This window comes from Bubalus kerabau, chromosome 2 (genome assembly GCF_029407905.1).
Source record: "Bubalus kerabau isolate K-KA32 ecotype Philippines breed swamp buffalo chromosome 2, PCC_UOA_SB_1v2, whole genome shotgun sequence".
Classification (NCBI taxonomy): Eukaryota; Metazoa; Chordata; class Mammalia; order Artiodactyla; family Bovidae; genus Bubalus; species Bubalus kerabau.
Genome location: NC_073625.1, coordinates 162,944,239 through 162,969,041, shown reverse-complemented (window position 1 = coordinate 162,969,041; position 24,803 = coordinate 162,944,239). Strand labels below are relative to the sequence as shown.

Genomic DNA, 24,803 nt, shown 5'->3' with positions numbered 1-24,803 from the left:
TAAAATCTATTTGGCGGTGTCTTAAAACTGTCGAGTAGTTCAGTCTCAAGTGTCAGTTTACTTTTCTCAGAGGATTCATTTTTATCCAGAAATACTTTTGCCTTGTGATAACAATCAGCACTGCATAAAGTAATCTCTAATGTAATACTTACCTTGTTACATTTTGTGTCCTACATTGCTGATTGATAAGGGAGAAGTCTGTTGATGACTGAAACAAAGTACTTTGCAATTGGGAAGAAACCAAATCCATAGGTAGTCAAAGGGATATCTGGAAATTAACTAAGCATTTATAGTTCTACCGTTAGGAGACTTAGGTCAAAATCGTAATGACAACTTGTCTTATTTCTTCAGATTATATTTGTTTTAAGGATATTATTTGATTTGTACTAATTTTCTTTTCTGTAAAAATATGTTTCAACTTCTAAGTGGAATCATGTATAAATTCACATTTCTTACCTCCCAAAATTAAAATAATACATAAAAGGTATTTGGAATATTGGTCTTCTAATTACTTTCACTTTTTTCACATAGATTTCTAACAATGTGCTAGAACAAATCACAAGCTTTGCATCAGGAACATCATACCATCTCCCATTGGCTCACCACATTCAGCTCATCTTTGATCTCATGGAGCCAGCACTAAATATTAATGGACTCATTGACTTCGCAATACAGGTATCAAAGGCATCCTGCCTTTTAGCAAAGCAAACCTACCAGGCATCGTCCAGTTTACAGTGAGCCACCCCGTGCAGTTCTGTACAGCTGAGACATTCTGAGTCAACAGTATCTAACTAGCAGCTATGTCCATAATTTTCAACTAAATATAATTGGTGTTAAAATATAATAGTAAAAAACGTGAGAGTTTTGACTGTATTTCTTATTTGTCTTTTGTTTTGCTTAGGGAAAGGTGAAAATTTGTTTGCTGTTTATAATAGAGTATATTTAAGAGCAAAAAATATGAAACATTGATTTGTTCCACTATTTTTCGTGTACACATACTTGAGTTCTTTTGTTAGTATATGTTGTTAGTGAATAGAAATAAAACATATCTTTTACTTATTCTGTTGGAGGTGTTAGCTTTGTTAATAATAAGAAAATTCTGATGAATAATTTCCATTTATTGAAAATGATGTGTAAATGGAAAAAAATCAAGAGGCTAGGGGTGTTTTTTCCTGAAATTATCCAGTCCAGAACTTTGGACCACCATACAATTTTGGCAACTATTTCAGTATTGAATCCCTCTTGATGGCATGGACCATGATGCCCAGGCAGAAGGAAAAGTATAATTTTGATAAAGGATTAAAAGTAAGCCATTTAATTGCCTGAGATACTGCAGTGGTGGCTTTATATGTATATAATCCTGCAGCAGAACAAGAAAGGAGATCAAGCAGTTTTAGGATGACTCAGTATATCCAGAGTGTGTAAAAATTAATGTTTTTTCCTATTTGTTCTGGCAGCTACATGTTTATTCGATCTTTTTGCCTTTTGCAGCTCCTGAATGAACTGAGTGTTGTGGAGGCAGAACTGCTCCTGAAATCCTCCAGCCTGGCAGGAAGTTACACGACAGGACTGTGTGTCTGCATCGTGGCTGTTCTCAGGCGTTACCACAGTTGTCTGATCCTGAATCCCGATCAGACAGCCCAGGTGTTTGAAGGGTTGGTATATCCTAAAATGTGTAATGTGGCTTTTTTTAAGAAGCTTTATTTTGAAATAATAACTTAATATAAAGTTTGAAAGAACAAAGGGCTTCCTATATAACCTGTTCACAGATTTAACAACAGAATGTGTATTTGTGATAAAGTTTTATATTGTCTTTAAGCGAAAAATAGTACTGCTTGTTCCATAAAAAGATGCATAGTTAAAGAATGCTTGTTCCAGGAAGCGTTTAACAGAACGATGATAAAAGCGTAGAAAGCCTGCCTGCCTACTTCTCTCTCCCTAGTTACTGTCATCTCTGCTGACCAGAATCCTGAATTATTATGATTGGTGAATATGTGGTTGCTTCTTTGTTCATGTAATTTCAGTTTCTATTTGGAGAATCCAACTCCAAATAAGCTTTGAATACATACTATCTTACAGATTTAATTTTCAATTTCATTTCTTTTATAAATTAAAGGAAAATTTTGATGAGTTAATCTAGAATAAATGACTTTTTGATTCTTAGTCTTTTTCGGTTTGGATGAATTGTAGGCTAAGGTTTTCTCTACTACCATTGGAGAAGTTGGGCTAAGTCATTACATCACTACCATTAGGGGCTAAAATTAATGGGACCAGAGAAGTATAATGAGCTGTCAAAACACTTATTCTGAGCTCTCTTTTGTCCACTGCAGACTTCTTTCTCTGGGCTTTATGTATATGTAAAAGAAAGGCAACCTCTTTTTCTTTTTCTTCCATTTTTCCTCCTGGGCTCAAAAGACAAACATGGAGTTCTTTGGTTTCACCGTGCTTTTTTTGGGTAATCCAGCACATGTCATCTATCTATTCTAGAGTGGCATCTATTTAACAGCAGCTTTTGGAGGGAAGAGGAAATGCTACCACATTAATTCTACACATAGGTTTTTAAATTTGTAACTATTCTTTGAAGTCTTAAAGATGTTTCTGTAATAACCATATAAGTAAAAAAAAAAACCAGAACAAAGTAAATCCAATTATTGTTACATTCAGTTCATATAAGAGGCTGTCTCTTAACTACATGTGCTTTTCTTTAACTGCATTTCCCAAGATGAAACATTTTTACTTTAAAGTTGAAGTACATTTTTGACTAGATTTTAAGCTTAAGTAGAATTTTTGCTTTTAGACTTTTGCTGACATTGAACTTGATATAAGTATTTCTGTGCCTCTTCTCTATTTGCAGCCATCCTCACCTAACAAATACTATCTTATCATTTGAAGACACCTCATTTAATATCTTCTTAATCTTTCCTTCAAGTTTGTCTCTCCTATTCTGGCCTCTTTCTTCAGTTTTTTCTCTGTGACCAGAGTCAGCAGAATTTTTTTTCTCTGTTGAGCCAGTTAAATATTTTAGCCTTGATGAACCGTAAGTTTTCTCTTCATATGAGAGAAAAGCCACAGATAATAAACACTTAGCTTATTTCTAAGTGGCATCTGAAACATCCCTGATATTCTTAAATATAAGAAAATAGGTACCTCAGAATCCAGAAAATATAGAACTATTTTACAGCCCTCAACTACCCTGTGGAGTTGAATAATTAGCACCATTTTACAAGTCAAGAAACTGACACTCAGGCCTGTTAATTGGAGTGGCTGGTGAAGTGTTGTACCCAGCATCTCATAGCTAATAAATCTGCCACATTGCTGAAACAGTTAGCAATCATTCATGCAGCTCATTCATGCTGTTTGATTTACACCATACTTTTTAAACTGTGAATGGAAATGCCCTGATTGGTCATGAAATGAAAATAATAGTTTTTCACAAGTACTTTTTTCCCCCCTTTATTTTGAAATTATGTCATTATCGTTTATTTTGATATTTGAAATTTGTGTTCTATTAAATGTTTATAAAATCATGTTTGATATTCACTTTGTGTTTGTTTTTTATCATATATAGTAAAGATAAGTACTTTTCCCCAAACTGTTATTCTGGGTTGGGTTGTGGTTTTTTTTGTACTTATATAAACATACTGGATCTCAATGTAAAATGTTACTTCTAGGAAGTGGAGGGAACACTGACTTTGATAGAGTAAATGCCTGGCAATCTTTCAATACATGTTTGTTTTCTTTAATCACAAAATAATTCTTTGCTTTTTCAAGATATACCTAGAGCTGTTTTGGTTTATATAGGTAACAACTGATTCAATCATCTACTTTTCTTCTTAACTTTGGGACACTTTTGATGTAACTGACAGCCATTTTCAGTAGTCTGCATATGCTGCTGTCAATTCACAAGCCTTGGGATGCTACATGCTTATTTCTTTGCATGGTTTGCTAGTCCCACCTCTGATGTCCCACCGTTCTTTCTGGATGTTGGCGCTTCTCTGTCTTATTTTGAAAGGCATTTCTCATTTACATCCACAAAGAAAAAGCCCACAGCATGGCAGACCCATTTCAGGGAACACTGCTCTTCCTCTGCTATTGCCAGCTGAACAACAGAGCTGTCAGGGTTCTGCTGATCCCAGAGTGGGAATAACAAGTCCAAGTCTATGTGAGCCTTCAAGTCTCAGGTCTTGGGAAGGGTGCTCAGAGGTATCGCCTGTGATTTCAGTGTCCTTCTCAGGCTTGTCATCCCAGGCTTCCTCCCATCTTCTAAACAGCAGAGAAGGCTCTAGGCTAGGCCTCTGGAGACCTGAGTTCTCTTTTTGGATCTGCTATAAACTAGCTCTTTGCCTTGTGGGAAAATTCCATTACCTTTCTGAGCCTCAGAGCCCTCTTTGTGAGATAAAGAAGGTGAATCATATGATTTCTGAAGCATCTTTCAGCTTTAATAATCTTGAGTCACATGTGACACTGTTTTAGTAGTCCTGAACCCTGTAATCAAATGCAGCATGGTGGTGGAATCTGACTCTGATAGGTGGGTGGACCGCTAGTGTGTCTATATGTGTCATGTGACATTGTGTATTGTATGAATTGTGGCCTGAGAGGCCATCTTTCTGATCTGGGAAATTGGAGTAGTAAATGTTTCTTCTGAATTGCAAGTGTTATATCACCAAAAAGAAGGAGTTTGGAATTCTTAATTAAGATTAACTAAAATAAATGTGTTTCTAGTTTGGATAAACAAGGAGAATGTGACCTCAAACTATGAATTTGTCAGTTTATGCCTGAACCAGCTTATGGTCTTAAAATTGAACTTATCAGACTTATTGATATGAAGAAATTGCTCCTTTACAAAGTGGACATGGGGTCCTTTGCATATTTCCTGAATTTATCAATCTTTTTACTCAAGAGAGATTATCTACTAAAACTTTTATATCCTGGTACAGAAACTTTATTGATGGACTCCTCCCTATACATCTTCTGTATGGAGGAATTTCTTTCATTTCTTATTGTTAATGGCATTTCTGAAGTTTTAAAAATACTGTTTCAATATCATAATAGAAAATGATATTTTATTCAGTTATTTACTTGCTATAAAGATTAGTGTTAACAGTCTGCTATCTTTTTTTCTTACTCAAAGTAATCAGGGACATATTCTCACTCTAAAAGATTCAAGCAATAACATATATATTGACAAAGTGTGTGTCTCATGTCCTCATGTATTTTCCTCCTTAGATTGTGTGGTGTGGTAAAGCACGTTGTGAACCCCTCAGAATGCTCTTCCCCCGAAAGATGCATCTTAGCCTACCTCTACGACCTCTACGTGTCATGCAGCCACCTCAGAAGTAAATTTGGAGACCTCTTCAGGTGGGTAGAAGAAAGTCAAAAGAATAAGAATAGGTTTATGCCCCCTTTTTTTTTTGTGGGCCAACCAATATTGTCATCCTTTTTAATAATGAGAAGTAATCCTAATTGTATCTGCCAGAATTCCTGTTGAATTACATTTCATTGTACCTGTAACTTCCTATTCCAAATTACTATGCATGTTTAACTCTGATTGCAGTTTTTGTAGAATAGAAAACATTGTATATCTTGCAGTTGCTATCACCTCATTTAGAAACTTGTTTCCCCATCATTTGCATACTTCTTTCTCCCTGCATTTGTTTCTTTGACTCCTTTTCCTTCCTATTTGAAATAGCTTTCTGTCTCCCTGTCATTCTTTGCAGTTTAGCACTTGTACCCCCAACAGGTGGACAGGTGCTGGAAACTCCTTATTTGCTTACTTACTTAATGTTGTTTGAGGAAGTTTAGATGATTAATTGTAAGTTGGTGGAGGGAAGGAAATGGTAATAGCTGACAAAATAAATTTGGAATCTAGAATCAGGCAAGGAAAGAACAGTCAGTTAATGATTTTCTTCACTCTCTTGTACTTTGCATCCAGTTTGTTTGTAAATCTGAGAAACTCTGTCTTCCAGGTACATCTGGAATCTGACCACTCTTTATTGCTTTGCCACTCCCACCATGCTCATCTCTTGGTTGGACCATCACATTTTCCTTCTGACTGCTTTCTTGGCTTGCATCCTTGATTCTCTTAAGAGTATTTTCAACATGTCTTCAAAAGTCACCCTTTTGAAACAAGAATAACTTGACATATACCAGTGGCTTCTTATCTACTCAAAATAGAATTCAAAATCCTTCAGGATCTACTGGATCCAGCTCTGTCTTCTCTCTCTGTCTCTCACGTGGACCTCCCTGTTGGTCTCCAGATATTCTAAACACACTCCCATCTTGGCGCTCTTGCACTTGGCTGTCACCACTCTTGTAAAGCTTGCCCGCAGTTACTTGCTCACTCCCACAGTTCATTCAGGGCTCTGCCTCCCTGATCAGCCCCTTTGATGTAGGACGGCCCCTGCCCCGACTCTCTGTCATTCTCTGAGCTTAGCATTATTCCCCCTCCCCACTCCGTTAAACACTTATTTATGGTCTGGCTCCTTTCTAGAATATAAGCTTCTTGAGAACAGAAGCTTTATATTTTCTTCATTGCTCTATCTCAGTACCTTGAAGAGTATCTGGCTCATAGTAGGCACTGCAAAAAAAAGTCTGTTTAAAGAATGATCTATACCAAAAACAAAATCTGTGATATTTTTAATGGTACTGATAGGGGAAAAAAATGTGAAAGTATGTCTTTATGAAATGAATTAAGTTAAAAAATAATCCCTTATGAAATATTAATATTTTCCCCCTGAAATAATGTAAAAACAATGCCCCTTGTTCTTCTGTTACTTTGCAGAGAGCTTTCAGTTTACAGTTTTCAGAGAGTTTTCTCATACATGACTGGGTTCTTGCAGCACCCCTGTAAGTTTCTCAAGAAAGCCACAGTGTTTGACCGCTAATGCTCCTGCAGGGTAGTAAAGCATGTTAAGTGAGTTAACTCAAGTATTGCACACTGGCTGTGCAGAAACTTAGGAGACCAACAATGAACTGAGGGGCTGCTTAGCATTAGCAATTAAAGACATGGAAGAAAACGGCAATTCTCTTGGAAAACCTACGAGTCAAGTGTTATTTATAGTCTAGGAATAAGAAAATAGTTGAAGAAAAGCTAGATATGCAGAGAGATGTCTATTAATATATTACTAAACCAGTTTTAATGATTGGATCTGAAACATCATCTATAATGTGTATAAGTGTAATATTTGAAGGAAATAGATCACTAATCACGTCTACTTATGACTGAGCAGGCTTCCCTGGTGGCTCAGATGAGTTAAAGAATCTGCCTGCCAGTGCAGGCGACATTGGTTTGATTCCTGCATTGGGAAGATAACCTGGAGAAGGGTATGGCAACCCACTCCAGTTTCTTGCCTGGAGAATCACATAAACAGAGGAGCCTGGTGGGCTACCGTCTGAGAGGTCAAAAAGAGTCAGACATGGACTGAGCAGCTAACATTCACTATGACTGAGCTGCTGCTGTGTGCCAAAGGTTTTGCTGGGTTGTTTTCATCAAGATCTTTAATCCTCTGACAACCCCAGGAAGTAGAAATAATTTTTCCTATCAATAAATGATTGCTCTTCATTATAAATTAATAAACGATGAAGCCTACATTTGAATATAAGTCATTTTGGCCTTGAGCTATGTGTTGCCTTCATTATTCTATCAGGGTTTTATGATGCATACAGTTTCAGAAGGAAATGAGAGCTTTTATTTGTTTGTTAACTTCATATACTCCTGAAACAGAGAGTGTTAAGAATTTGACAGTAACCTTGATGGCAGCTAATGTTTCATTAAAACCTAGAGCTCATCCGGAAAGAGTGTAATAAGTGAAATAGGAAGCCTCAAAATGAAGGGTGTGGAGACTCACCATGAACCACAAAGTTCAGGAAAATTGTAAGAGGAGGCAGGAGGGCATCAACTTGAAAGACGTCCATAGAAAAGTGAGGCTGACTCATAAGAAAATGCAGAAAGAAAAGCAGAATTCTTTTGCTTTCTAAAGACAGACTTGGGTTAAGAACCCACCTTCCAATCCTGTGGACATGGGTTTGGTCCCTGGTCAGGAAAGATTCCATATGACGTGAGGCAACTAAGCCCATGCAAGCCACAACTACTGAAGCCCACATGCCTAGAGCTTGTGCTCTGTAGCAAGAAAAGCCACCACAATGAGAAGCCTGAACACCACACCTAGAGAGTAACCCCTGCTTGCCACATCTAGAGCAACCCTGCATGCAGCAACGAAGACCCAGCACAGCCATAAATAAATAACAATTTTAAAGTTAAATGAATAAAAGCACTGGGAACTATTTAATATTTGTCATTTTGAACAGGTCATGAATTCAGGTTGCAAACTTATATCTGTCAGCAACCACTGACAAGCTCTTATATAAATTGTCTGCAAAGAAAAAGCATGTAGAAAGATGTATTTGCTGTCATTTAGTGGGTGGCTTTAGTCCTCCCTCTTGGCCCAGTACTTTCCAAGCATATCTGGGACTTAGTTTTACCTGGGACAGTTTTGTGTGTGTTTTTTTTTAAGCATACAGATTCCATACACCCAACAGTGAGGCCCAGAAGTCTTTTAATTTTTACAAATTCCCAGAGGTGATTGTGAAGGAGAAAATCTGAAGTCACATTATGGTGAACACTGAAATGAGCAGTCTCTGTTTTCTGGAAGCAGTTGTCAGTGGTAACAGTTTAGGGTAAAGAGTCTTTGCTGCTGCTGCTGCTGCTGCTAAGTCCCTCAGTCGTGTCCGACTCTGTGCGACCCCATAGATGGCAGCCCACCAGGCTCCCCCGTCCCTGGGATTCTCCAGGCAAGAACACTGGAGTGGGTTGCCACTTCCTTCTCCAAAGCGTGAAAGTGAAGTCGCTCAGTCATGTCTGACTCTTTGCAACCCCATGGACTGCAGCCTACCAGGCTCCTCCATCCATGGGATTTTCCAGGCAAGAGTACCAGAGTGGGTTGCCAGTGCCTTCTCCGAAAGAGTTTATAGATGTTTTCATTTGTGAGGAAATCATTCCTGGCTACTATTTATATAGGTGCAGAAAACAAGGGCATGTCACCTTGATCACAAAAAAATTTACTGAAATTTAAAAGGAAAAGATTTTCTGTTGTTTAAAAGAACTCTTATAGAGAAGGTGAAATGTTGTTTATGGACTTGTTATCCTCAGCAAGTGGGCAAGGTCAGCAAAGTGCACGTGGGGACTGAGCTCTGAAATCAGGTCATCCTTCAGCCGTAGCTGCAGAGCAAGATTTGAGAGGATGCTTTCTATTCCCTTTTATACACTTAGACAATAGTCTATATATTATTCTGTATAATTCTGAATATTGTAAACCAGGTTCTTAAAACACCCTAGATACCGCGGAGAAGCACAGCATGATACATTTTTAGGAACAGTATAATGGTTTCTCTACTCTCATAGAATTTGTATTTGTATATTATCTGTATCTGCCTACTAGAATTTAAACTCCTTGAAGGCAGGGAGTGAACTCCTTTTTCTCAGTTAGGCATGGCACATGAAGCTCCCTGGATATCCCGAATGGAGAGGAATAGTTTTACAGGATGTATGATTAGGGTAGAAACACCAAGTTATTCCTGGTGTGTAATCCAGTCCATTTTTATTAGTCTTAAGTTACAACACTCACTGTTCAGATAAGTTGTTGGACGTCTTAGTAGATTATTTTATTTTTAAAGTATGTAAAATATAGAAATGACCTAGAAATTAAGATTAGTACCCAAATGTCTTATTTTTGTTTTGTTCCTCTATCCAATTAGTAACTTATTTATTGAACTAGAACATTCTAGGCACTGTGTCCAATGCTGATTATTGGAAAGTTGGAATCAAGAAGCCATAACGTGAGCTTTCTCTAGGAATACTTGACAGCTGCCATTTAATCTGTCCTTAAATGAAGTCACTTTCTAGTTATTATAGTTTTGTTTTGTCTTTTAACTCTTCTTCTTGTAACCTCAGTAGTGCCTGTTCAAAAGTAAAGCAAACCATATATAACAATGTGATTCCTGCAAATTCTAACTTGCGATGGGATCCAGACTTCATGATGGATTTTATTGAGAATCCCTCGGCCCGTAGCATCAACTACTCAGTGCTGGGCAAGATCCTTAGTGACAATGCAGCCAATCGCTACAGCTTCGTCTGCAACACTCTCATGAATGTATGTATGGGTCATCAGGATGCTGGAAGGTGAGCTGGGCTTTTTGATTAAACACATGATTGCTACTTTGAAATTCAAATCTTTAGTTTGAGACATTTGGCTTGTTTTTTAAATCTTATGTTGTTACTGAGTTTACTTCAGCTCTATTCTGGCTGCTTTTCTTAACCTGGCTTATTGATCTGACGTAAGATGCTCTAGATACAGTCTATCAGTTGTCTGATCCGTTTTCAAAAACATATATGACAAAAATACCAATGAAAAATACACATAATTTTGAAAACGTTGGATTTAGGTCTTCTTTTTACTTTTTTTAATGTTTTTTAAAAGCATGAATTCATAGGTCAGATTTGTTTACAGAACTAAAAATATGTTAATTGGTATCTGTACTGGTTATTGTTTGTTGCTTGACAGCATTAAATATTAGAAAACATGTGAAGACATTTCCTTTCTCTTCTGTCCCGTATTCTAGTAGGTAGTTTGTCAAGTGGATTTTTATTATATCCTTGAATCTTAAGAAATGAGTCCCCTGTTCGATGATACTGAAATTATGTGTTCGTTGAGTTTATCCTGTATGAGTATTTGTCTTTTGTTACTTTCTCCTATGTTCTTTTTCTTCTTTGTAGGATTAATGACATAGCCAATTTCTCCTCCGAGCTGACGGCCTGCTGCACTGTTCTCAGTTCAGAATGGCTGGGGGTCCTGAAGGCTCTTTGTTGTTCTTCAAATCACGTGTGGGGCTTTAATGATGTTCTTTGCACTGTAGATGTAAGTTTTCTGTTTCATTTAAAAACTCAGCTGTGCAACTAAATATTCAATTAGTAACTTTTTTTAGTTGACTCAACTCTTAACTGAAATACTATAAATTGTTTTCCTCTCTCTCTGTAGAAGTGATAAACCAGAGTGTGATTGCCAGGGATAAGTAAATGAAAAAACAAAACAAAACACAAAATAACTAAAATAGCTTAATTTAGAGTGGAGATGCCAGGAGTCTCCTTCTTTGTTAGCTGAGACGTCATGTCTGTGGTCTCCTCAGAGTAGTCTGTTCATAGTTCACTAAGTGCCTTGGATCCTTCATGGTGCAGGGCATAACATAACTAAAGCAGTTTGCATTCTGAAGTCAGCCAGTTTGTTTTCTTAAGGTGAGAAAAACTCTCTTTAGAGTATTGGTTCTGTTGTATGGGATTAGGATGTCCAGGCTCAGATTTGTAGGGGTGTCCAGTCTTTCTTAGTGACTGTGTCCGAGAGTTTTTGAAGAGATGTCCGTTATAAAGTATCACAGGTTTCCTCAGCTATCACATTGCATCAGTGTGTGAATTTCTTAAAAATCCATCTTGATTCTTTATTTCTGCCTGTCACTTCCATCACTTCTTGCAGTAAATCATGTTACATATTAGTGTATCTCATATATAGAAGAACTATATACATTATAAAAACTGCCTCTCAGTTAAAGTTTTATTTCCTAGTTCTGGTGTCTCAAGACCACATGGGCAATTCTACTCTATCCTGTGGGCACCTCAGATGTAAAACTCATACCTGTGACCCGCTCTTCCAGACAGCAAAGACCCAAATTTCTGTCCTTAACATAGGTTCTTAACCTTTCAGTTGTTTCTGTTTCACTTTACCTCTGCTTGTTCCCTCATCTGTAAAGTTGGATTTAACAGTATGAACCTCTAGGTGCTGTGCTCTTTCTCTGTAAATCTCTAACCATAGTTTTTGACTTAACCGGACAACTTAATGTGGAGGCTACCATTACAGCTGTTTTTCTTATTATTTTCTGCCAAAGTCTTGTGAGATCTGTAAAAGGTAGAAGTTTCACTCTGAATGAATGATTTTTTCTCCTCTGATTCTCCTCTTTCTTTCATTTTTCTCCCTCACTCATCTTCACTCTTCTTTAAATTTAGGAGTCGGTGAGAATTTTCACAGTTGTTTTTAAAATTAATTATCTTACAAAATTAAGATTAGTTATTCCTGAAAGAAACACCAAAACACTCACAAGGCTTGTTTTTCAGTTAGGAGAACCTCCTTGTTTTCCATTGCTTCTAATGATCTTACCCTTCAATATCAGATTATACTGCACTCTGCCAAAAAGGCTTAACTTATGTTATATCACTTAGAGATATCTTCATTTTGCTGTTTTATTGTTTGGTTTCTCAGTTACATGTACTCCAGGTATAGCTTAGTATTGTCTTAAAGCATTGGGATATGGGTGAACCTCTTTCTTTGTCTTAAAAAATAGAAAAAAGCCTAGAGGGTAATACTCATAAGTGATTTCCCTCTACTGGTTCCTTTTGGGATTTGAGATCTTATTGGTATTGCCTACGTTCTCTTAGATATGAATCTTAAGATGTTATTCAAAAGGGTGTTAGGTATTAAAACATGTCAATGTTTTTCTTGAAGGTGAGTGACCTTTCATTCCATGATTCATTAGCTACTTTCATTGCTATTCTGATAGCACGACAGTGTTTCTCCCTGGAGGACGTCGTGCAACACGTCGCACTCCCCTCTCTCCTCGCTGCAGGTAAGGCTGCATCCCGGAGCTGCCCTGGTTATTTGATTGGTGTCTTGATGCTGTGGTCTCTCGCAAGTTGGAGTGACAGGGTAGAATTTGAGTAGACGTGCATTGTGCAGTAATACGTCATCAAGGTAGAGATGGTCGCATTATAATAATCGTTCCAAACAAAGTCACACTGATTTCAATGGAGAAGGTTGGAAACGGCTATTTTAGTACTTGTTTTTAAGAGAGCGCTCACGTTTCTCAGAAAAGAAATAGCCAGTGCTTTACTTTTTACCGTAAGGAGCATTTATTTAAATTATTCCAGAAACTTCAGCTTACGGGAAATGCGGAAGATATGTTCTTCAGTATGTTACAAAACTTGCTTTTAAAATCCTCTCCTAGCTTGCGGAGATGCAGATGCGGAGCCTGGGGCAAGAATGACATGCCGTCTCCTGCTTCATCTCTTTCGAGCTCCCCAGGCCTGCCTGTTACCTCAAGCAACCGGTGAGATGACAGTTGAAATCTATCTGATGATGTTTTCATTTGGAGCTTTAGGTTTAACTTGACCAAGTAGGCTGTCCGTTCTGTAATCTTCTTCCTGATTTTGGTGGGCTTGTTTCAAGGCGATGAAAGAAAGGGGTTGTCAGCTATTGAGAAAGGTTGTCAGCACCTTTCTTTTACGTAATATCAGGGTGTATTGAGAAACTCACATCAGGAGTTAATAAACAATAAAAATACTTCTGCTCCTTGGCCAAGTCATGCTGGTGGGCAGTGTGATCCTCCAACATACTCTTGTTGGTTAAGAACCATACTCTAGCAGCTTAGGGCAATGCTATTTCATTTATTCTTTTCTAAGGTGAAGGGAATAGGTAAAGAATTCTAGGGATTAGAGTTTAGTGCAGTCTGTTCCTAAAGATCATTTCTATGTAAATGTGTGTGTGACATCAGCAGAAATGGATAAAAGTGCTACTGATTTTTTTTCGATACATCTCTCTGAAGAGCAAAGCCATTGTCTTAATAATTAAAAAAAAAAAAAGTACTGGATACTGGCAGTGTCTCTTAGTGAATCCATGAAACATCAATTAAAGCTAGCTAATAGCAATTAAGCGCTCACAACTTAACAATGAAAGGCCCTGCTGACTGTAAATGGTTACAAACAGTGGTTAATGATGATGAATCTGTTAAAGCTTTGTTGGTTTTCTTACAGGCAAACCTTTCCCTGGAATAAGATCGTCTTGTGACAGACACCTCTTAGCGGCTGCTCACAACAGCATTGAAGTGGGAGCCGTGTTTGCTGTCTTAAAAGCAATTATGATGCTTGGTAAGATTATCCTGGCACTGAGCTTGGTTAATCACTAGAAACAGAGGCAAAATAATTTCTATTCAGGTTTAACTCTCGTTAAAATTATTAGAAACGCATTTTTGTTTGTTTATTCTCTTGGAAAAATTAGTTGGTTTTTTCCAAGTTTATGTTCAGCTGGACTCCAAGAAGTCTGTCCCTTGCTTACAATTCTGGGGGAATTTAAATACTTTTTTTTGTGTGGGATTTTAGCTGCCCATAGGGTTGTTAGGATTTCATTTGTTGGCAGAAGTCACACTTTGTGATGAACTCTGTTGAACTGGTAATCTGTGTAAAGGTTTACATTTCGTGTTATATTCCTGGACTAGAATATAAGAAAATCTGGGTTTTAATCTTAGTTTTTCATTGTGATACTGAAAAAGTTTCTGTCCATCTGCCTTAGTTTTTTTCATGCATCAGGTGATAATTACAATGATATTGATACTGTTGATAAATCAGTATTAGATATCACACTTTTTTTCATTTAATTTATAATGTTCAAGACATCCCTACATCTTTATTGATATGTATTCTCCAGGAATAGTAGTACTATCTTTTCTGTTCATTTACAGTGTAGTACCTTAAAACATTTTTATTCCGTAAATCATTCAGGATTTGAAGGATTGGGAAGGATTCTTGAATTCATACTGCCTAATTTCAACTTAAGGTGCCCTCTTTTGGTCTTGACTAAACAAAAATTATCTCTTATGTTCCAAAGGAGCTCCTTTTGGCTAGAACTGAATTTGCTGAATTTAGATGAATTGTTTTAGGTGAGTCTTAAACGTGTTTTAGAATGTATCCTGACCCTTTTATACCTCTCTTTAAGAAGTATTGGGGCTTCTCTGGTGGCTCAGATGGTAAAGAATCTGCCTGCAATGCAGGATTTCCAGGTTCGATCCCTGGGTCGGGATGATCCCCGGAGAAGGAAAAGGCAACCCACTCCAGTATTCTTGCCTGGAGAATCCCATGGACATAGAAGACTGGTGGGCTACAGTTCATGGGGTCGCAAAAAGTCAGACACGACTGAGCAAACAACACTTAAGTATTGTTAGGTGATGATGAGGGTAGGTAACAAGAGTTTTCATAAAACAAACTAAAGTTCACCTTAACGCACACACACACACTCCTATTGAAATGCCCAGGGATTTTGTATTTGAAATGGAAAGGTAGAGCCGTATGGAGGCCACAGCCTCTCCTCTGAGCTCTTAGTACTATACTGCCAACATTAAATGCTCTTTTCAGTAAGATTTCTCTACTTTTAATATGTTTGAAAGGAAAGCTGCCCAGTCAATCCTATTTAATAAATAAATATAGGGACTAAGCAATCAGGGACTGATGTTTTTTAACTGTGGTATTTCTAATGCCCATCAGGGAAAGATTTTCCATAAGCTAATGTTGAAAGTGTGAATGCATATGTGATAGACATTTTCATAGGAGAAACCAAAATGTGTACCATAGAAACATTATATTATCCCCTTGATTTGTGGGACTGGTTTAATCCCAAGTATAATTTGCCAACTTCTTTAAGTATACATATTTTAATATCAGTGCCTAATCACCGGTTTATTTTTATCTCATGGCCTTTCCTTGACCTTTTTAATTGGCCCCAGTTCTTGGTGGATTCTACATCTTCCTAAGTGATAGAGGGTTCTTCAGGTCTGAGAAGTCAGGATGAGGCTTGTTGAATGTCAACAGACCCTTAGACCAGGCAGGCACTGAACACTGTGTGTTCTATTGTCTCTACCATTGCAGAAGCTTCTAGCACAGCCCTCCTGACCTTCTCAGTCATCCTAACATCTAAAGTGAATAAGGATCTCTTAGACTGGGGCTGGCAGAGGTAAAACTTACCTCACTGTGTTCTTATCAATGTGTTCTCTCAAGTGCTGTCAACTAGGATCTATTTTGAGTTAGGGAGATAGGACTGTTTTATGGAATTCAATTTCTAATTTCTCTAGTAGTTTAAGTTGTGGAAATAGTTGTTTATAGGGCTTCCCTGGTGGCTCAGTGGTAAAGAACACCCTGCCAACTCAGGAGACATGGATTCTACCCCTGGGTCAGAAAGATTGCCTGGAATAGGAAATGACAACCCACTCTAGTATTCTTGCCTGGCCTGGCGGGCTACAGTCTGTGGGGTTGTGAAGACTCGGACATGACAGAGCACGCATGCACATGATGTTTACGGGCTTCCCTGGGGGCTCAGTGGTAAAGAATCTGCCTGACAATGCAGGAGACTTGGGTTCAATCCTTGAGTCCTGAAGATCCCTGGAGAAGTAAATGGCAACCCACTCCAGTATTCTTGCCAGGGAAATCCCACGGAGAGTGGAGCCTGGTGGGCTATAGTCCATGGGGTCGCAGAGTTGGACACAACTTAGTGACTAAATAACAATAGCAACAATAGTTGTTTATATCTTCTAAGGTTGGAAATAGCATGCTCAATGTTGGTACATGTAGAATTCAGTCTTTGTTCCAACTTTTGAAGTGCTTTGTTGAATTAAATAAATGCCTATGAGTGAAGTGAACTTGGTGCTTTTTTGCATAAATATTTGAATGAGAAATGTATGATAATATGTGATAAGATACTGAGTTGAAATGTATTATGTGTTCCTCCCTCCCCTTAAGATTTTTTAAGTAACCATTTAGTAAGCGATTCGCTTTTTAAAATTCAGCAGAGTCACAAAAGTTTTTCTTGGCTGACTTACGGGTTTTAAAAGGCTTTTTGCACTGACCTGGGGTTGGTTTCCCTTACAGCGAAGTAAGTGAGAGCTTTATCTAAACTCATTTGTTGGTTACAGGAATTTTTCCTGTTCAATGCTTGTGATCTTTGTGGGTAAATAGACAAGAGTTTGGAGGCTCTGTTTCCATTTGGCAGTCTTTTTTTTTTTTTTTTTTTACTAATTACATTAATTTTTGTCTTTCATGGCTAGAGAATATTTCTTATTTCTGGCTATTCAATAATTCTGCTCAGTTTTCCCCTCAGAACTTTGTTGTGAGGAAAACACTTTCCTGAGCTTCATTTTACTAAGTATATGAGAGGCTGATGAGGTGAGGTTTTCTAATTTGGATGTTTACAAAGAGGAAAGTGAAAGACATGGGTTATTCAATGAATGCCCTATTTTCCAGGGCTTCCTTAGTATGCATTGCCCTTTTCCATTCCCAGGGAAATAAATCTCTCTTGTCAAGAAGTTGATAGTAAGGTGGGCTAAGGCAAAACTTTTCTCTTGACCTATGGATAGAAAATAAGTCATTCATTGTAAGAGAAGAAATGAAAAAGGGACATCTAGAAGGGTGAGTAACCCATTTTTTCCTTGTCTATATAAGTCAAATGAATTTGCATACATTTGTGCTTGAAATATTGGTGAAATCAATGTTCTGTGATTGTTAAGTGTGATTCATAATGGCCTTTCCAAGTTTGGTGAAAGTATACTTAATTCTATAAATGAAATAAAAAATGAACCTTGAACTTGTTTTTTTTTTCCCGTGTCTGATGGAACTTCTCAGTGTTCTAGCATTTACTGTCTTGATCCCTTCTCTTTGTTGCTGAACAACTTACTTTGCAATAATGATCCCATTCGTGCATTTTAAATCTCTGAATGCTTGCCTCATTTATTTTCCAAATATTTGGCAATATTTTGAATTTCTATGATTTTGCTTTTGTGATTCTGTTATGTAGGAGATGCCAAAATTGGCAATAACAGTGTCAGCTCTTTAAAAAATGATGACTTCACCATGAGGGGTTTACGACGTGATGGGAATGCTGAGGATATCTGGACTGCCTCACAAAATTCAAAATCCTGTGGGAAAAGCATTTCCATAGAAACGGCCAATTTAAGAGAATATGCTAGATATGTACTGAGGACCATCTGTCAACAGGTATTTTTCAGATTTAATTTGCCTTTAACTTTGAGTGTATTACTGTTCTTTTGGAGAGAAAGGCCCAATATTGTAGGAAACTTGTATATAGATAGTCCTCTTTTGCCTTCTCACTTTATTTTGAAATAATTTAAAGTTTTCTGAAAAGTTGTAATAATTTATAAAGAAGTCTAGTATACCCTATACACAGATTCCCTAATTTTTTATATTTTGTCATGTTTGCTTTATAATTCTATTTGTGTGTGTGTGAGTATGGCCCTCATATACTTTTTACTTCTTATATTTTTACTTAAGCATTTGAGAGGAGATAGAATACATTGTTCTTTTTTACTTTTTAATATTTCAGCATTTATTAACATAACTAAAATACAGGTTTTAAAAGGAAGGAAGTTTAGCATTGGTATCTTAAGGTTTTCTCACCTACAGGCCACATTCCAGTTTGGTCAGTTTTCCCAATAATCTTGGCCTTGTCTTTAGTTTCCTGTAGGTTAGTGTCCGAGTATGTATTCCTCACTATGATACTATAGAAGTGTGTTATATTCTTCTCAGGTAATCACATCCAAAGGACCTGAGGCCCATTTGTACCTCATTGGTGATGTTAGTTTTGATCAGGCTGTCTCCGCTGTATGTTTTTTTTTTTAATTTTTGTTTTGTATAGTTACCATTTTTCCCCTTGGAATTAGTAAACAGTTTGGGGGACACTCTCTGAGACAGTGCAAGTTTTCCGCTTCCCATCAAACGCCCTCACTTCCCATAGAGCATCCATTCTGATTCTTGTCTAAACCAGTCTTTACTCTGATGGTTGCAAGATGGCTTTTCCCAACTCCTCCACTTTTTTCACATTTATCAGTTTGCATTCTACTCTAAGGGAAAGCCTAACCTTTTCTGCCTTCCCTTCCTTTCTTCCACTTATTTATTATCCACAAAAGTTACAGTCCTCAGTTATTTTCATGTTCAAATTGTTCCAGATTTGTCCAGAAGTGGGAATCTTTTCATGCTGACTCTTGTGTTATTTTCACAACTCTCTTGCCCTTTCTTTTTTAATAACAAGTATTTTCTTTCTTTCTGGCCTATCTTATATTACTCACCTTTTCATGGAACCTTGGTTCTATTTAGAAGAAGACGCTGTTTAGAAACCAAGATCTGAGTTCTGTGTGTGCTTATTGCTGTGGGCAATGTGCATTTATTGCTTCTAGGCCCTTTTAGCAGACAGAGCTGGGGGAAAAAAGCATCAGTATACATAAATGTGTGTGTGTATAGTCATGAGTTTATACTGATACCTCCAGTTCTGATCAAACAGCTTAAGTTTTTGTTAGCATCCCTTCAATCTGTGTTCAGAGTGCTCTCTTCCATAGTAAGAGTCCTGGATACCAGTAACATCAATCATTGACTGATTTGTTGAATTCTACAATACACCTGAAGTAGTTTTAGAATTATTACACCTATACTGCTATGAAAAAATGAGTCTCCTAAAAGGAGTTGAGAATTTGCTTATATTATAATTCTTTTTCCCCTAAGGTTTTACAGTATTGTGTTAAAAAGTTATTTGACCTTTCTTTTTCAGTATGGATATATTACTCACTTGAAATAGAATTGATTTCATTTGGTTTTGTTTGTGTTCAGTTTCTATTTCTTTTCCTACCATATCTATCTTTAGAATAACATACTCCCAAAGGTCAGCTGGGGTTTCCTGGTGGGCTCAGCGATAAAGAATCTACCTTCCAATGCAGGAGATGTGGGTCCGATCCTTGGGTAGGGAAGATCCCCTGGAGAAGGAAATGGCAACCCACTCCAGTATTCTTGCCTGGGAAATCCCATGGGCAGTGGAACTTGGTAGGCTACAGTCCATGGGGTCACAAAGAGTGGGACACAGCTTAGTGACTAAATAACAATAGCAGCAACTAAACAGCAGCAAAGGTCAGTCTACTGGCAAGAAGGTATGCTCAGAGAAGTACAGCTCTTTCCCTCATCTTTTCTACACTGTGTTCCTCCCTGCCCTAAGTAATCAGTTTCATTATCTTCTGATTTATCTTTCCAATTTTTATTAAATTCTCCTTTCCTATTAGAAAAAAAGGCATACCATATATGCTCTTTTTCACGTTGCCGTTGGTATAATATAATGTTGAGTCATGTTTTTCTTAGAGTATACTGTAATCATGGTAAAAGTTAACTCTTAGTCATATATATGTTGAGCGTGTGCCAAGTTGTGCATTGGTTTCTAATTGTGGGTACACATTGGAGTCACGTGGAGAGTTTAAGAACATTTTGATGCTTAAGAAATTACTGATGTCTGGATAGCATTACTGAGATTGATTAATTGCTGTGATATGGGGCCTGATCATCCTTGACTCAGCAATTGTACTTGTAAGAAATTATCCTAAGAACATAATTGTATAGAGAACAGATGTGAATAAAGGTAACATTATTCATAATGATATCAAAAAGGAAGACAGTTTTCTCAGTGTTATACTATGTCCTGTCTATTCAGTGGGATATATTACAGTGCATTCCATAAAAGTGAGGAATACATATTATAATATAGAAATCACTACTGTTACATAGCAAGTTAAAAAAAATGATTACGAAACAGTACTTAGAGCAAAGTTTCATTCTCCAACTGAAAACACATACCAGTGTTTTCTTTACTGAGCTTTCTCCCCCACCTCCTTTTTTATTTTTTTGCATATTTCTTTCTTGCATTCCTTTTTAAAAAAAATTTTGTAGCCAAGATTCTACTTTATATTTTTAAGAAGTCAAAGTACGGGAAAATTTCTAAGCCTTTCCCTCCTACTTTTTCCATCTATTATTTTTTAAATGGAAAATTTCCTGTCTGCTTTCTGTTGTGAGCCATGAGTTTAGTATAGTCTAATTGCTGTCTTATTTTTAGGAATGGGTAGGAGAACATTGTTTAAAAGAACCTGAGAGATTATGCACAGACAAAGAACTTATTCTGGACCCTGTGCTCTCAAATATGCAAGCACAGAAATTATTGCAGCTGATCTGTTATCCTCATGGCATTAAGGAATGTACGGAGGGGGACAACCTCCAGAGACAGCACATTAAACGCATTCTTCAGGTGAGTGAAAATAGTCTAAAGACTGTGTTTCTGTCATTTTGACATGTTCTTTGTGTTTATAACAGGAGTTACTGCCTCTCTCTTGTCATTGCTAGCTAATTCTTAACTTTAATTAATTCTGATTTTTATTCCCCCAATTTTCCATTTTGTGTAACAGCCACACTTTATTGCTGGGTAAATACGCCCACTGCAAATCGTATACAACCATTATGTATCTGTAAGTGCAAATATGTTAATTCGTATCAGTATTTATTGTGTTTACATGAGAAATAAGCTTTGTAGAAGGACTGTCTTCATCATGTTATTCATAAAATATCAAAATCATTTTGTAATGGAGTTGTTTAGATAGACTTTGGGAAAAGAAATGATTGTCTTATTCATTTCTAATGCCTAGCTGAGTAAGGCACATTATTTTAATGTTGCTGTTTTTTCCTTTGTCCCTATAATGAGCATATGAAATAGACTTGGAAGCCTTTTGTGTCATATGAATCCCTTTATTGTGTGTAATCATTCCTCTGTTGTTTTGAGAAAGAGAATACTGCAGGGGATTCTTATACTTTAAGACATGTTTGGTATTCTTAACGTGCTAACTCCATTTTCCCCAGAATCTTGAGCAGTGGACGCTGAGGCAGTCCTGGCTGGAGCTTCAGTTAATGATCAAACAGTGCTTGAAGGACCCTGTGAGTACATTCAGGAAAGCATGAACGTGTGTGATATGTTATGAAAAGCAACACAACATTGATGCTTGTGGATAAAGTGAAACACAGGGGTGCTTGTTTTCTCATGTCTGACTCCAGGGCTCTGGTTCGGTGGCTGAAATGAACAACCTGCTGGACAATATTGCCAAGGCAACAATAGAGGTATTCCAGCAGTCAGCTGACCTAAACAATAACTCTTCTAATGCTGGCATGGGCCTCTTCAACCCAAATGGGATTGGAAGTACTGATACAAGTAGCACAAGACAGAATGGAATAAAGACATTTCTAAGGTATTTTTTTTTTTCCTGTGGTTTTACGAAGCTATCATTCATTTTTCACATGTAACTGCACATTTTACTTGGATAATGCAGACTTTTTTTTCATAAAGCTGCAGGAATGTGAGGAAAATAATTGCTTGTAAGTGTCCATTATCATTATTTAATATGTTAAAGGGCCATGATGCTGGGCTGCACGGTAGCGGAGCATTCCACATACGCGGTTGAGCAGGCCCAGACTCCTTGGAACCACAGTTTACGTTCCAGAGGGGTGAATTTCTTTCATATGCCCTGAGGCTGCCCTATTCCGTGGTAGTCCTAACTTAGGAAACACTCTTTCTGCCATCTTTTTAAATTGGCAGTTTTGCTCAAATGATAATTACAAAAGGCAGATAAACTTGTATTTCATCATTTTGGTGTAAAGCACAACTGGTGAATTTGGTTATTTATATGCTTAAATGTAATCAGAACATTTCATATTTTAACCATGAGAGAAAGGTATATTGCTTGTTAGACAAAAGGACTGTTAGTGTTCAGAAAGCCAGAATCATAGAAAAACACTTTTCCAGACTTAAAAAAAAGTTGAGCTATAGTATCCTTGCAGAATCCCACCTTTTAGTGCTTTCCATAAGCACGAAGAGTGTGTGCCAATGTCTGGTATTTGGTGAGAGGAAACAGTATAGAAGTGAAAGGCAAATGTTAGAATAACCCATGTGTCCTGTGAATGTAAATTTTGCTTTGGAGTTTCGATCAGAACTGTGAGAGCAGAGGAAAAGGATGCCTTGGGTCTATCCTTGGGTATAACACCTGTTTCCAATTTTAGTTCCTCTGAACGCAGGGGTGTGTGGCTGGTGGCCCCCCTAATTGCCAGGCTGCCGACTTCTGTGCAGGGAAGAGTGTTGAAAGCAGCTGGGGAAGAGCTGGAGAAAGGACAGCACTTGGGTTCTTCTTCCAAAAAGGAAAGAGACAGACAAAAGCAGAAAAGGTATGGCTGGAAGTTTTGTTTCTATGTGAGCGGTTAAAGAATGGTTGAGAAAATTCAATGTCCTACAGATGTACATGCTCATTATACTCTGCTGTTGCTGGTTATTAGTAGTTGCTAAGTCATGTCTGACTCTTTGTGACCCCATGGACTACAGCATGCCAGGCTTCTCTGTCCTCCACTATCTCCTGGAGTTTGCGCAAATTCATGTCCATTGAGTCTGTGATGCTATCTAACCATCTCATCCTCTGCCACCCCCTACTTGTCTTGCCCTCAATCTTTCCCAGCATCAGGGTCTTTTCCAATGAGTCGACTCTGCATCAGGTGGCTGAAGTATTGGAGCTTCAGCATCAGTCCTTCCAATGAATGTTCAGAGTTGATTTCCTTTAGGATTGATTGGTTTGATCTCCTTGCAGTCCAGGGGACTCTCAGGAGTCTTCTCCAGCACCATAATTTGAAGGCATCAATTCTTCTGCCCTCAGCCTTCTTTATGGTCCAACTCTCACATCCATACATGACTACTGGAAAGAACATGGCTTTGACTATACTGACCTTTGTCTACAAAGTGATGTTTCTGCCTTTTAATACACTGTCTAGGTTTGTTATAGTCATTGTACTCAGAGTCCACTGAAATTTCGTCTTTGTATGGAATTGAAAATAATCTGATAGGCCAAGTTCTGTTACATAAAGTTTCCAGATTATAATATGTAATGCACCAGCATTCAGTTCTGCCTGTGTACCCTAATCACTGCTGCACTATTAAAAATACTGGCTTCTCGGCTCTGCCTCAGACCTGCTGGATCAGATCTGCATGTCCACAGTCCCTGTACTCAGCAGTTGTTTGAGTTTTTTTCTTGTTATTTAGGTACTTATGCTTAAATTTCATGGACTAATTTATACTTCTGTCATGCTGCACCCTGAAATAAGTTACTAATATTTTTAACACTTAGGGCTCTTGTTCTAGCCTATATATTAGGCTAGATCCTAATATATAGGATCCTCCAAGTTGAGTCTTGCAAGTTGAATGTTTTTTAAGTTTTGTGGCCTGGAAAATGTTTAAGTAATTATATTAGAAAAATGATTATGTTACTGAAAAAGAACATAAACACATTCTAATGTAAAACCATGATGAATTTAGCACCTCAGAGGTAAAAGGAAATTCCTAACATTGAAAAATAAAAATTCTGAGCATTCTGAACATTTTGGGTTTCTTATGCCTGAATCAATAATGATTTCTAACGACCTAATTGGTGGCTGTCATTTACTAAGCCCTTATGAAATGTCAGCCTCAATATAGAATTCATTACATACATATGTGAACTTTTAAAATCTCCCAGAAGTCATACTGAGGTGCTTTCATTATGTCCTTTTTACAGAAGAAGAAACTGAGGTACCAGAAAGTTAAGTATATTTATCAAGGACACATAGCTAAGGAGGCGTGAAGCTGAAACCCAGGTGTCTGGCCCCTGAGTCTGTGCTCTTAACTAAAGTACGTTTGGGTATTGGCCTAGCTTTGCACATATGTTGCTTGGCATCTGGTTGCTTCATCCCCTTTGCCAGTATTTATTAACCAACCAGATAACTCAATTTTAATTCTCAAAGTTGATTGGCTAACGATGGCATGTACATTGCCTCACTTCCCACAGGAATCCTAGATGCTAATGCAGAGATTGAAGATGGCTCTTCCTAAGTCAGTCTCTCTAAGCTCTGCTAGTGTAAAATGAAGCGGATTGAAATATTTTGACCTCAATCTCATTTTAAGAAATCTTTCTTTGCAGTGTAGAAAAATTAGTTTATCAATATGTCAGCTGTTTCTGATCATGTAAGAAATAAGACTAAAATGCCAATTTAAAATAAATTTTTAAAATCAAATATCTTAAAACTCTTTTACAAGTCAAGCCTGTGAGATGTAGTGGAGCTG

At 37.5% G+C, this 24,803-nt stretch overlaps 1 protein-coding gene across 7 annotated transcripts in view; it reads left to right on the top strand.

The window, feature by feature from the left end:
* MED12L (mediator complex subunit 12L) overlaps positions 1-24,803 on the top strand; it is a 362,611-nt gene that overhangs the window by 288,470 nt on the left and 49,338 nt on the right. For 6 of the 7 annotated variants that reach the window (XR_008710707.1, XR_008710706.1, XM_055569353.1 and 3 more), the window contains 13 exons: positions 532-675; positions 1,492-1,655; positions 5,227-5,358; positions 9,950-10,177; positions 10,772-10,913; positions 12,546-12,666; positions 13,045-13,146; positions 13,850-13,963; positions 17,652-17,851; positions 20,739-20,927; positions 21,533-21,607; positions 21,725-21,915; positions 22,724-22,885. Coding sequence is in view for 5 of the 7 variants with exons in the window: in XM_055569353.1 (XP_055425328.1) it covers positions 532-675; positions 1,492-1,655; positions 5,227-5,358; positions 9,950-10,177; positions 10,772-10,913; positions 12,546-12,666; positions 13,045-13,146; positions 13,850-13,963; positions 17,652-17,851; positions 20,739-20,927; positions 21,533-21,607; positions 21,725-21,915; positions 22,724-22,885 (1,964 nt within the window). In the remaining 2 variants the exon portion in view is untranslated. The remainder of the gene's footprint in view (positions 1-531; positions 676-1,491; positions 1,656-5,226; positions 5,359-9,949; positions 10,178-10,771; positions 10,914-12,545; positions 12,667-13,044; positions 13,147-13,849; positions 13,964-17,651; positions 17,852-20,738; positions 20,928-21,532; positions 21,608-21,724; positions 21,916-22,723; positions 22,886-24,803) is intronic. The other variant, XM_055569354.1, reaches the window with a different exon arrangement.